Source organism: Phyllobates terribilis, unplaced genomic scaffold (genome assembly GCF_046119375.1).
Source record: "Phyllobates terribilis strain yellow unplaced genomic scaffold, ASM4611937v1 Scaffold_8__6_contigs__length_399053987, whole genome shotgun sequence".
Taxonomy (NCBI): domain Eukaryota; kingdom Metazoa; phylum Chordata; class Amphibia; order Anura; family Dendrobatidae; genus Phyllobates; species Phyllobates terribilis.
In genome coordinates, this window is record NW_027362768.1 from 361,320,650 (window position 1) to 361,333,842 (window position 13,193).

The following is a 13,193-nucleotide window of genomic DNA, read 5'->3' on the forward strand; positions in this document are numbered from 1 at the left end:
AATGACTTTGCCCCAGTCCTCAGCAATCCACTCCCTGTACCTTTTGAAGAATATCAGTTGGTCCCTGATGTTTTTTCTGGAGAGAAGTGGCTTCTTTGCTGCCCGCCTTGAAACCAGCCCTTGCTCAAAGAGTCTCCGCCTCACAGTGCGTGCAGAAGCACTCACACCAGCCTGCTGCCATTCCTGAGCAAGCTCGGTACTGCTGGTAGTCCGATCCCGCAGCTGAAACAGTTTTAAGATACGGTCCTGGCGCTTGCTGGTCTTTCTTTGGCGCCCTGGAGCCTTTTTGACAACAATGGAAGCTCTCTCCTTGAAGTTCTTGATGATGCGATAGATTGTTGACTGAGGTGCAATCTTTGTAGCTGCGATACTCTTCCCTGTTAGGCCATTTTTGTGCAGTGCAATGATGGCTGCACGTGTTTATTTAGAGATAACCATGGTTAACTGAAGAGAAACAATGATACCAAGAACCAGCCTCCTTTTAAAGTGTCCAGTGATGTCATTCTTACTTAATCATGACTGATTGATCGCCAGCCCTGTCCTCATCAACACCCATACCTGTGTTAATGGATCAATCACTAAAACGATGTTAGCTGCTCCTTTTAAGGCAGGACTGCAATGATGTTGAAATGTGTTTTGGGGGTTAAAGTTCATTTTCTGGGCAAATATTGACTTTGCAAGTACAATAATTGCTGTTAAACTGATCACTCTTTGACATTCAGGCATATATGCAAACTGCCATTCCAAAAAATGAAGCAGTAAACTTTGGAAAAATTACTATTTGTCTCATTCTCAATACTTTTGGCCATGACTGTACACAGCAGGGGCACATTTATAAGATTATCTCAGCACAGGAACATTTTATTACACTTTCTGTCCACCTACTTTTGGACCACCCTGTGTATATATATATATATAATTTTATATATTATTAATTCTATTATATTATATATATATTTCTCATATATTATAGTATTAAGAATTATTTTATATATATTTATATTATGCCAGTGTACCATACCAGTATAACATAGAAGTGTTCAGCTCTGAATTAGTCCTGAATTGGAACTGAAGGGAACTGGATACTTAGTCACAGTAAACAATGTTCTTGTTTGTCTTCACTCTCTGCTCTATAATCCTTCACTTTCTACTAACCCCCTAATCCCTATTCCTAGTAAGGAACTGGTCATCTATTCCTCCATCCTCCTCACCCACCTCACCTCCTCCTCAGAACTATTCCTCAACATACAATCCTGCATCTCTAAGCACAGATAGTCACCTCATGCTCTCTCCTGCTCCCACCTGCTAACACTTTCTCTGCTCCTCCTCACTGCTGGATATATCTCTCCAAATCCTGGCCCTCCTCCACATCCCCACAGTCACCTCTACCTTTCATCCTACATCAAGCACACATTTCCCAAACCTCTCTAACCTAATACCCATCCGCCCAGCCCCCGCTTCCCCAGTCCCACTAACAGGAGCTCTCTGGAATGCTCGCTCCATCTGCAATAAACTTTCGTACATCCATGATCTTTTCATCACTAACAAACTTTCCTTCCTCGCCATCACTGAAACCTGGCTCACCCCCTCTGACACAACCTCTCCAGCTGCACTTTCATATGGCAGATTCCACCTTTCCCACATCCCCCGCCCCAGCAGCAAGCATGGTGGAGGAGTTGGCTTTCTCCTGTTAGAGAACTGCTCCATCTCACATATCCCACTGCCACCCTCCATTACCCTCCCCTCTTTTGAAGTGCACTGTGTGTGCATTTACTCCCCCTCCAACCTCCAACTGCCCCCCAGGGCCAGCCACCACCTTCTTAGACCACTTCACCACCTGGCTACTTCACTTCCTTTCCGCTGACATCCCCACTATCATGGGCGGTTTCAACATCCCCATTGACACCTCCCACTCATCTGTCTCTAAGCTCCTATCCCTCACTTCCTCCTTCGGCCTTGCTCAATGGCCTTCAGCCCCCACTCACAAAGATGGCCACACTCTGGACCTCATCTTCACCCGCCTCTGTTCCCTATCCAACCTGTCTAACTCACCCCTCCCTCTCTCTGACCACAATTTACTCACATTCTCTTCCCTCTCCTCTCCAGGTCCGCAATCCCCCATCCAGAGACTTGCACAACCTCACAGAAATCTCAAACACCTCGACCTACACTCACTCTCTGAATCCCTCCTCCCTCTTACAGACATAAATTCCTTACACAATGCAGATGCTACTGCTGCCTTATATAACACCACAACAGCTGCAGCTCTTGAATCGGTGCCCCTCTCACACACACAGCAAAGCTCGCACAATCAACAGGCAACCCTGGCACACCAGCCTGACTAAAGAACTTAGACGGGCTTCCTGGGTTGCACTTCATCGCATTCAAACAAGCCCTCACTACTTTCAGGTCCACACTACTGCCGCAAAACAAACCTACTTATCTCTCATATCCTCCCTGTCTCTCAACCCTAAACAGCTATTCAGTACCTTCAATTCTCTCCTCCGTTCCCCAGCTCCCCCTCCCTCTCCACTCAGCTGAAGACTTTGCCTCATTCTTCAAGCAGAAGATTGACAACATAAGGTAAAGCTTTTGCCATAAGTCCCCACAGTCCCTCCTCACAACTACTTAACTGTCCTCCAAAACCAGCTTCTCCGCCATCATGGAAGATCAACTTTCCTCTTTACTCTCCAAGTCACATCTCACCACCTGTGAACTTGACCCAATCCCGTCCCACCTCATCCCTAACCTTACCGCTGTCTTCATCCCAACCCTAACCCACCTCTTCAACCTGTCACTAACAACTGGTGTCTTCCCCTCATGCTTCCAACATGTCTCGATCACACCCATCCTCAAAAAGCCCTCCCTTGACCCAACCTCTCTGACTAGTTATCGCCCCATATCACTTCTCCCCTATGCCTCAAAACTACTGGAACAACATGTCCATCTTGAGCTGTTCTCCTACCTCTCCTTCTGCTCCCTCTTTGACCGCCTCCAATCTGGCTTCCGACCGCACCATTCTACTGAAACTTCCCTAACTAAAGTCACCAACGACCTACTAACCGCCAAATTCAAGCGTCACTAGTCTGTCCTCCTCCTCCTGGACCTGTCATCTGCCTTTGACACAGTGGACCATTCCTTTGACACAGTGGACCATTCCCTCTTACTACAGACTCTCTCATCTTTTGGCATCACAGACTTGGCCCTATCTTGGATCTCCTCATACCTGACAGACAGGACATTCAGTGTCTCCCACTCACGCACCACCTCCTCATCTCGCCCCCTATCTGTCGGTGTCCCCCAAAGCTCAGTTCTAGGACCCCTGCTCTTCTCCATCTACACCTTCGGCCTTGGACAGCTCATAGAGTCTCAAGGCTTTCAGTATCACCTCTATGCCGATGACACACAGATCTACCTCTCTGTACCTGATATCACCTCGTTACTAACCAGAATCCAAATTGTCCGCTATTTCATCTTTCTTCTCTGCTAGATTCCTAAAACTTTCATCATCTTTCCACCACCTCATTCATCCCCCACAACTGACCTATCTATCAAAGTCAATGTGGCGCCCCTGAGGGTTCAGTCGCCACAGAGGTACTGCACCTCACCCAGAGGTGTGGTGTCTCCCTTCTCTCAGGTAAGGAGGGAGTGCTGCCCGGAACTACAACACCTGCATTCAACACTACACTGCTCCAGGCCGGCTGGAAGGGCAAGATGCAATGTGTTTCCTGCTGAGCCCGGTCCCTGGCTGGAGTGGGGGGAACCCAGAGGTAGGGGGAACCAGTAGTGGGTGTGGGTGGAGGAAGTAGTTAGAGGGAGCACTTGTAGAAGGAGGTATATAAAGGGAAGCCATCTTAGGGTGGCAGTTCAGATTAGTGAGATCAGAAGAGTGTCAGTCAGGGTGCAGAGTCTCTTTAGGAGCTCTGCTCCACAAGTAGGGCCTGGTCTGGAGGCCCAGAAAGGGAGCAGGGAGTAGGCTCCGTTCTGTAGAAGGGATCCTAGGGGGTACGGTGAGTGCAGGACAGCACCCGTACGCCCCGAATCTGTCAGAAGACAGAGGGATCGTAGGCCGCAAGAAGGGGACTGGCCCCTGGCTCAGTCGTGTACTCCAGGTCTCGGCTGGAAAAACCGGAGGCTTCTGGCTTATATAGTCAGTTGCCGAAGCCGTTCTCTAATCCCAGTGAGGGTCAAGCAGGTCTGTGAACTCCGACGGACAGGAGGGACTTCAGAGCACCCGAGCAGGATTGAGAGTGGGAAGCGTAGGGCAGGAGGGAGAAAGACCCAGCATGAAGACGGTCTAGCTAGGAACACGAGCAAGTGGGGTTCTGCCAGGTACTCCTAAACTGCCTGAGGAAGAACTGAACCCCTGCCTGGTGAACGCAGTGCGACGTGGAAGGCTAGCACCCGTACAGTGCACCAGTGGAACTGTCATAAGAACTGTGAGTAAAAACTCGGATGACTGCACGGTACTGCCTCCATCCATTCTTTCATCAGCGCCATCTTTCCCCCTGCACTACAACGCCCACCGCACCTTACACTACCTACACTGCCCTGGAGCTAGCTCTACCTGTGGAGAGTCACACCATCCCTGCTGCCGAACACCAGCTCCAGAGGACTGCTACGCAGCGGCGGCCCCCTTTAGCCGCAATCCACAGGTGGCGTCACAAACTCTTATATTCCCCTGTACATAATCCCCCTTTTCATTGACCGCTCTGGGTCACGGACCGGGCCAGCCACCCTGATATCCTCCATACCGGCACCCATAGGCCCGGCTGCCGAGTACCCCACGGCCCAGGGGGCGTGTCATCAATGGCTGCTCACTCTCCCCAGTCCCGCAAGCTCGCTGCCTCAGGGTAACCCTTGACTCTGATCTCTCCTTCAAACCACATATCCAAGCCCTTTCAACTTCCTGCCGACTCCAACTCAAAAATATTTCCCGAATCCGCACATTCCTCAACCGCGAATCTGCAAAAACACTAGTGCATGCTCTCATCATCTCTCGCCTCGACTACTGCAACCTCCTGCTCTGTGGCCTCCCTTCGAACACTCTCGCACCCCTCCAAGCTATCCTAAACTCTGCTGCCCGACTAATCCACCTGCCCCCCCGCTATTCCCTGGCCTCTCCGCTCTGTCAATCCCTTCACTGGCTCCCCATTGCTCAGAGACTCCAGTTCAAAACCCTAACCATGGCATACAAAGCCATCCACAACCTGTCTCCTCCATACAGTACATCTGTGACCTAGTCTCCCGGTACATACCTACACGCAACCTCTGATCCTCACAAGATGTCCTTCTCTACTCCCCTCTTATCTCCTCTTCCCACAATTGCATACAAGATTTCTCCCGTGCTTCCCCCCTACTCTGGAACTCTCTACCCCAACACGTCAGACTCTCGCCTACTGTGGAAACCTTCAAAAGGAGCCTGAAGACCCACCTCTTCCGACACGCCTACAACCTGCAGTAACTCTCGCTCCACCACACCGATGCATGACCAGCTCTACCCTCATCTACTGTATCCTCACCCCTCCCTTGTAGATTGTGAGCCCTCGCGGGCAGGGTCCTCGCTCCTCTTGTACCAGTCGGTGACTCGTTTTTGTGCAAATTATTGTACTTGTTTTTTGCTATGTATACTCCTTTTAAACATGTAAAGTGCCATGGAATTAATGGCGCTATAATAATAGATAATAATATATATATATGTATATTTTTTTTTTTAGAGAAGTGTTTACCCAGGAACAGGCGGCCGGGGGAGGGGAGGTCCCAGTCTGTCCCTGCTGACACTTTACATGGGTAAAGGTTGTCACTTCTTCTCCTATTGCAGGGTAAAACATGAAACTTTGTTATTTTCACTGAGAACAATGGAATTTGTTTGGGAAACATTTATACAATGTTTACAATGAGCAAATCAAAGAGAAACTACAAGGAGAATGATCACAATCAGTCTCCATTGAAGTTATCAAGTGAGGACAGAACCCCCCTCCATCCACCCCACCCCCCCTCACAATCCCCTCCGATATTTACTTCTGAGATACAATCTCTATATCTACAGCAGCAATCAAAGAAAAAAAAAAGAACAATGGCCCAGTCCTTAAATGGGTTGTCCATGATTTTAACATTAATGGCCTATCCTTAGCATTGGTCATCAATGTCTGATCAGTGGGGGTGTGACACCCACCACCCCTCCAATCAGCTATATTGGCCGGAGCTGCACAGCACAGCTCCTCCGACAGAATAGTGGCCATGACCGGGTACTGCACATCCACCCCCTATTCATCTGAATAAGGGTCAGATATGCAATATCCAACCACGGGCACTACAAAGTGAACAGAGTTGTGCCAATACCGGGATTAGCTGATCGGCGGGGGGTGGTGGGAGTCGCACCCCACCGATCAGACATTGATGACCTTTCCTAAGAATAGGCCAACAATTTTAAAGTCCTGGACAACCCCTTTAAAAACTGGGCCATTGTTCATTTTTCGCACTTTGTCCCCCCCTCCCTCCACCCTGTTTTTACTTTTATTGAGTGATCCCGTAAGATTATTTTCCAGATCAGGATGGATATGCTGATAGCAACCTTGTAGAGGTGTTTTCTTTTAATTTTATTAGTTAAAAAAGATTCAGGACTTTGTAAAAAGGAAAAAAAATAGTGTTTTTTTGCCACCATTTTCTGAAGATTCATAACTTTGCATTTCTGTCAGTGGAGCTTATTTTTTCATGGCTTTTTTTATTGAAGCTGTTTTGGTGTAAATATCACATTTTGATAGTTTTTTTATTGCATTTTTTTGAGAGAGGAGCAGCGACCAAAAAACTTCTGACATTAGTTTTTTTTGTTCATCTTACAGAATTTAAAATATTGGTTAATTACTTTTAAATAATGATCGGACTTTTACGGATGTTTATTTTGTTATATTTCTTTGTTTTTAAACTGGAAAAAGGAGGGAGATTCAAAATTTTATGAGTTTTTTTTGTATTTAAAACATATTTTTTAATTTTATTTTTTTAATTCCCTTAGGATACTTGATCCTTTGATCGCTTGTTCTACAGTATGCATTACACAGTGTAAATGATAGTCGCTCTGCTGGCTGTTATGACCTGCTGCAGATAAGATATATAGCCAGACACCAGCTTCTGCCAGCGTTTCTGAGGAATCTTAGCACATTTCTCATTGGCAATGGCCTCCTGGCCACTAATATTCACTTCTATTCTTGTCAAGACAGAGAGAGGTCCAAAAAGTTAAGGAATAATTGCCTTGTACAAACAAAGAAAAGGATACCAAAAGATGCAAGGGCAATGAATGTTCCTAGAGATACAGCTAAAAGTAGAGCTCATAAGTTTCAATGCTACAAGACCTCTGGCTACTTTGCCTGGACGTGGCAGAAAGGAGTTACTGTCTGCCACTAGATTATTGAGGATTATTTGAGGTTGTCAAAAACCCTCCAGTGACTTAAAAAGACCTGCAGAAAGATCTGGTGGCAGCAAGTGGTAAAGTGATGAACCAAACCGGTAACTGTTCAGCCTATGGATCATCGGTATGCCTGGAGGAGGAAGAATGAAGCATAAGCTTAAAAAGACACTGCCTACAGTGAAACATGGTGGTGGCTCAGTGATGCCTACAGTTAAGCATGGTGGTGGCTCAGTGATGCCTACAGTTAAGCATGGTGGTGGCTCATTGGTGCCTACTGTGAAGCATGGTGGTGGCTCAGTGATGCCTACAATGAAACGTGAGCCATGGCTTAGTGATGCCTACAATAAAACGAGGCAATGTCTTAGTGATGCCAACAATAAAGCATGGCAATAGCTCAGTGATGCTTACAATGAAATATGGTAGTGGCTCAGAGATGCCTAAAGTGAATCATGGTATTGGCTTGGTGATGCCTAGTAAAATGTAGTGGCTTTGTGATGTCTACAATGAGAGAGCTGAACCTTCGGTGCCATTGAATCTTCCAACAGGACAATGATGCCATCATACCTCACAGACCACAGAGGGGTGGTTTCAGGAGAAGTCCTGGATGATTCTGGTGTGGCCCTCACAGTCATGTGACTTGAACCCCATATAAAGTCTTTGTTGGAACTTAAACAAAGTGAATAAGGCAAAATCAAGAATATTAGTGACCTGGAGGCATTTCCCTGTGAGGAATCGGCTGTACGAAATACTAAAGAGGCTTGTCATGAATGGGTGAATAATTCTGAGACTTAGAGAAACCATCTGTTATATTGCATTGAGACATTTACATTGTTCTTGGTTTATTAGTTTATTTCAAACAGCAGATTTTATCATAGAATCATAGAATGGTAGAATTGGAAGGGACCTCCTGGGTCATCTGGTCTAACCCCCTGCTCAAAGCAGGATTCACTAAATCATCCCATACAGATGTCTGTCCAGCCTCTGTTTGAAGACGTCCATTGAAGGGGAACTCACCACCTCTCGTGGCCGCTTGTTCCACTTATTGATCACCCTAACTGTCAAAAAGTTTTTTCTAATATCTAATCTGTGTCTCCTCCCATTCAGTTTCATCCCATTGCTTCTAGTCTTTCCTTGTGCAAATGAGAATAAAGATGATCCTTCTACAATGTGACAGCCCTTGAGATATTTGTAGACAGCTATTAAGTCTCCACTCAGTCTTCTTTTTTGCAAGCTAAACATTCCCAGATCCTGTAATCGTTCCTCATAGGACATGGTTTGCAGACCGGTCACCATTCTGGTCGCTCTTCTCTCAACTTGCTCCAGTTGGTCGATGTCTTTTTTAAAATGTGGTGCCCAAAACTGTACACAGTATTCCAGATGAGGTCTGACCAAAGAGGAGTAAAGTGTGATAATGACTTCACGTGATCTAGACTGTATGCTTCTGTTAATACATCCCAGAATTGTATTTGCCTTTTTTGCTGCTGCATCACACTGTTGACTCATGTTCAGTCTGTGATCTATTAGTATACCCAAGTCTTTTTCACATGTACTGTTGCTTAGCTCTATTCCTCCCATTCTGTATATGCTTTTTTCATTTTTATTGCCCAGATATATGTACTTTGCATTTTTCCCTGTTAAAAACCATTCTGTTAGTTGCTGCCCACTGCTCCAGTTTATTTAGGTCTTTTTGAATACTCTGTATGTTACTAATAAACCGACTTTGCAATAAGAGTGGAATAATGTTGATTGCTTATCTATCTTATATCTATCTATCTATCTATCTATCTATCCCTTTATCTGTCTATCTATTTCTCTATTCATCCCTCTATCTATCCATCTATCTCATATTTATCTATACATCCATTTATCTATTTATTAATGTATCCATCTCATATCTATCATCTATTTCTCTATTTATCTATCAGTCTATCTATCCTATCAATCTATCTCATATCTATCTATATATTCATCTACAGTATCTATTAATCTATCTCATATCTATCTATTAGCCATCTATCTCTAAATCATCTATCAGTCTATCATCTATTTCATAGCTGTTATCTATCCATCTATTATCTATCATCTATCTATGTCTGATGCAGAGATCATTTTCATGGATGGAAATAGCAGCAACTTAGAGAAGATGACATAAATGTACCTGCTGCATTTGTGCTTCCCCGGCCCCCATGGACTGCCCTGAGCAGAGAGGTAAAGGATCCAGCTGTACAGATCTGCAGCGATGACAGTCGCCCTGCAATCAGACGTGGGCAATCTGCGCCTCCAGCACTCGCTGTGCCTGCTGCTGCTGCTGCTGCTGCTGTGCCTTCACCTTGCACATCTCTTCTAGCAGAGCCTGAGCTGCCGAATGATTCTCCTGATCTGCACATGACTCGCAGGCAGCAGCTGTCTCCATGGCTGGTCATGAGCTGCAGAAGAGCAATGCATCCCTTCTCCCCACTGATGTCAGCCCTGGCTCGGTGGCTAAGCTGGCATCCCTGGGTATCATCGCCTGTGTCAGCTTGCTGGGTAATCTCATGTTTGCATTTATTACCCTGAGAGACAAGAGCCTGCATAGGACTCCCTATTACCTGATGCTGGATCTGTGCATTGGAGATTTCATCCGTTCTTTGCTTTGTTTCCCTCTGGTGCTGAAATCCATCAGCAGTGGATCCCAATGGACCTACAGCAAGAGGAGCTGCAGGATCGTGGCCTTTGGAGCAGTCCTGCTTTGCTTCCATGCTGCCTTTATGCTGCTGTCCATCAGTTTGACCAGGTACATGGCCATAGCCCACCACAGGTTCTACTGCAAGAGGATGACAGGTTGGGCTTGCATCCTAATCATTGCTATGGCATGGATCCTGTCCATGGCTATGGCCCTACCACCTGTCTTTGAGGTGGGCACCTACAAGTTTATTAAGGAGGAGGATCAATGCACCTTTGAGCATCGTTATGTCAAGGCCAATGACAGCCTGGGCTTTCTTCTCATGCTGGCCTTCATTGTGGGGGCCACACATTTTATCTATATGAAGCTGTTGTTCTTTATATATGATCATAGGAAGATGAAGCCTGCTCAGTTAACCCCAGCCATCAGCCAAAACTGGAGCTTTCATGGACCTGGAGCTGCTGGGCAAGCAGCTGCCAACTGGATAGCAGGATTCGGGAGAGGTCCAACACCTCCTACTCTGGTGGGCATGAGGCAGACCACCCAGACCCAGATCAGGAGGCTTCTGGGGCTGGAGGAATTCAAGCAAGAGAAGAGGCTCAGCAAGATGTTCTATGTCATCACCTTCCTATTTCTTCTCTTCTGGGCCCCTTACCTAGTGGCTTGCTATCTAAGGGTCTTTGTGAAGTCTGCAGCTCTCCCTCAGGGGTATCTGACTGTGGCAGTCTGGCTAACATTTGCTCAGGCTGGAGTAAATCCCATTGTCTGCCTCATGCTGAACAAAGAAATCAGGTTGTGTCTGAAATCTTATGTACCTTGCAGGAACACACAAACACAAAGAGAGCCTTATATTGATACCTAATATGTCAGCGTCCCCCTGGAGGATGCAATGTTTGACCAGTTGGGCAATTCTATTTCATTATGCCAGGGATGGTTTGAGATAGATTTTACCACCCACTAGTCCAACATATTCTGTTTGTGATTTATTGGATGGCGTGATGTTGCGTTGCTTGGGTTGCAGTGTTGGGGGTTGGTAGCATTAGGGGTTAACTACCAGACTGTAATTCATTCAGACACTGAGGCTGTTGCAGTGCAGCAGGCGACTGAGCTGTCAATCATCGTTTTCCTGGAGTGCTTCTCATTATGATGATGAGGGTTACAGGATGCAGCTAGAAAACAGGGTATCAGGATGAAGGCTGGATACATTGTAACCATAGAGACATGATACACTTACTGTAGTCATCATTATATGTTAATAGCCTTGGGGTTAATGTAGAGAGGGTGGATGATAACACTAGATCTCCTCATTCACAGTTATGGGGGGTGGGGGGCTTTTTTGAGATTTCTAAGAAAACACAATCATACATTATTATTTTATTTTATTATTTCTACTCTTTGTAGAAACTGGAAGGTTTGATGGCTGAATAGAATCTTTTAAAGTTTTCATTTATTTCAGACATACATAATTTCCTTCCTTCCTTCCTATACATTTTACATATTCCAGAAATACACAATTTCCTTTATTTGAATTATTGCAACATAATGGTTGGATCTATCTGGATACATTTCTTTCTTTCCTTATTTCTTTCCTTCTTTCTGTCTTTCTTCCTAACACATTTTACATATTTCTTTTTCATATTTCATATTTTTGGGACAAATTTCCTTCTTTATCTCTTTCTTTCCTTCCTCGTTTCTTTTTCCTTCCTTTCTCATTTCTTTTTCCTTCCTTTCTTCTTTCTTTCCTTCTTACTTTCTTTTTCCATTCTTCTTTCTTTCCTTCTTCCTCTTTCCTTCCTGACTGAAATACATTTTACATATTTCAGAAATACACCATTTCCTCAATTTGTATAATTGCAACATGATGGCTCGATCTATTTGGACAAATTTCCTTCCTTCCTTCTTTCATTCCTTCATTCTTTCCTTCCCTTTTCTTCCTTCCTTCCTTCTTTCATTCCTTCCCCTCCCTTCTTCCTTCTTTCATTCCTTTCTTCCTTCCTTCCTTCCCCTCTCTTCCTTCCTTCCTTCTTTCATTCCTTCCTTCCTTTCTTCCTTCCTCTCCCTTCCTTCCCCTCTCTTCCTTCCTTCTTTCATTTCTTCCTTCCCCTCTTCCTTCCTTCCTTCCCCTCCCTTCCTTCTTTCATTCATTCCTTCCTTCCTTCCTCTCTTCCTTCCTTCTTTCATTCCTTCCTTTCTTTCTTCCTTCCCCTCCCTTCCTTCCTTCTTTCATTCCTTCTTTTCTTTCTTCCTTCCCCTCTCTTCCTTCCTTCCTTCTTTCATTCCTTCCTTCCTTCCTCTCCTTTCCTTCCCCTCCCTTCTTTCCTCTATCTGTGTAATGAAATACATTTTACATACGGTATTACTATTTCATATTTTTCAAGACATTTCTTTCATTCTTTCTTCCGTCATCTGTGTAAAGAAACAGCACTATACAAGTTGTAGGGTACAATACACAAGATGTAGAGTACAAGCCTTAGGGTACAGATTCCGGGCCCTTCCACTGATATGCAAAAAAAGTGGTAGCACTCCAAGATTGTTGTAAAAAAAAAAGTGATTTATTAACCCTTTCTTTGTGCAACGTTTCGGCTCCTTTACATTGACATGGAGTCACTATGCATTACGGACCCATAGAAACCCTGTGCGCTGCTATATATAGTGCCTCCATGAGGCACCATTTTCTCCCCTTGAAGCTATGCTGTATTATGGAAGTATGTTTTGGGCATAGTACATTTTTAGCATATATTTAAAGGGCCAGAACATTCTTAAAGGGCATGTCCATTTACCGTTTTGTCCTACCCAGTAGAAAAGCATTTCCAAAGCTAATCATTATTCTTTAATGTTCATATTATCTACACACTCTTATCGCTTCTTTTGGCACTTTACATGATTATTAAGTTGCTCCCTATATTTATTGTCCTGCTCTGAGCTTAGTATCCTTTGGTCATGTGTTTGTTTTCTACAGTGACTTAATCCAAGGCTTTCTCTCTCCTCTTCTTTACACTGCAGCTCTGCTTTTTCAGACTGGCTGCTGTGTGTGCACAAGCGCAGCAGAAATTCAGTGTTTGAGATCGCTCAAAGGCAAAGTATTGACCTGTAGATATTTTACTCCAATTATACCAAGTATATAAA

The 13,193-nt window shown here is 45.0% G+C and overlaps 1 protein-coding gene across 1 annotated transcript; it reads left to right on the plus strand.

Annotated features, from left to right (window-relative positions):
• Nucleotides 1–9,437: 9,437 nt before the first annotated feature.
• Nucleotides 9,438–12,183, plus strand: GPR27 (G protein-coupled receptor 27). The gene has a single exon (XM_073644743.1). It carries the CDS (start codon nt 9,817–9,819, stop codon nt 10,927–10,929), a length of 1,113 nt encoding a protein of 370 aa, XP_073500844.1. The 5' UTR covers nt 9,438–9,816; the 3' UTR covers nt 10,930–12,183.
• Nucleotides 12,184–13,193: the final 1,010 nt, after the last annotated feature.

What these genes read in the sequence shown, in the direction of transcription:
- GPR27 (XM_073644743.1), top strand. Translation starts at nt 9,817, where the DNA reads ATGGCTGGTCATGAGCTGCAGAAGAGCAATGCATCCCTTCTCCCCACT.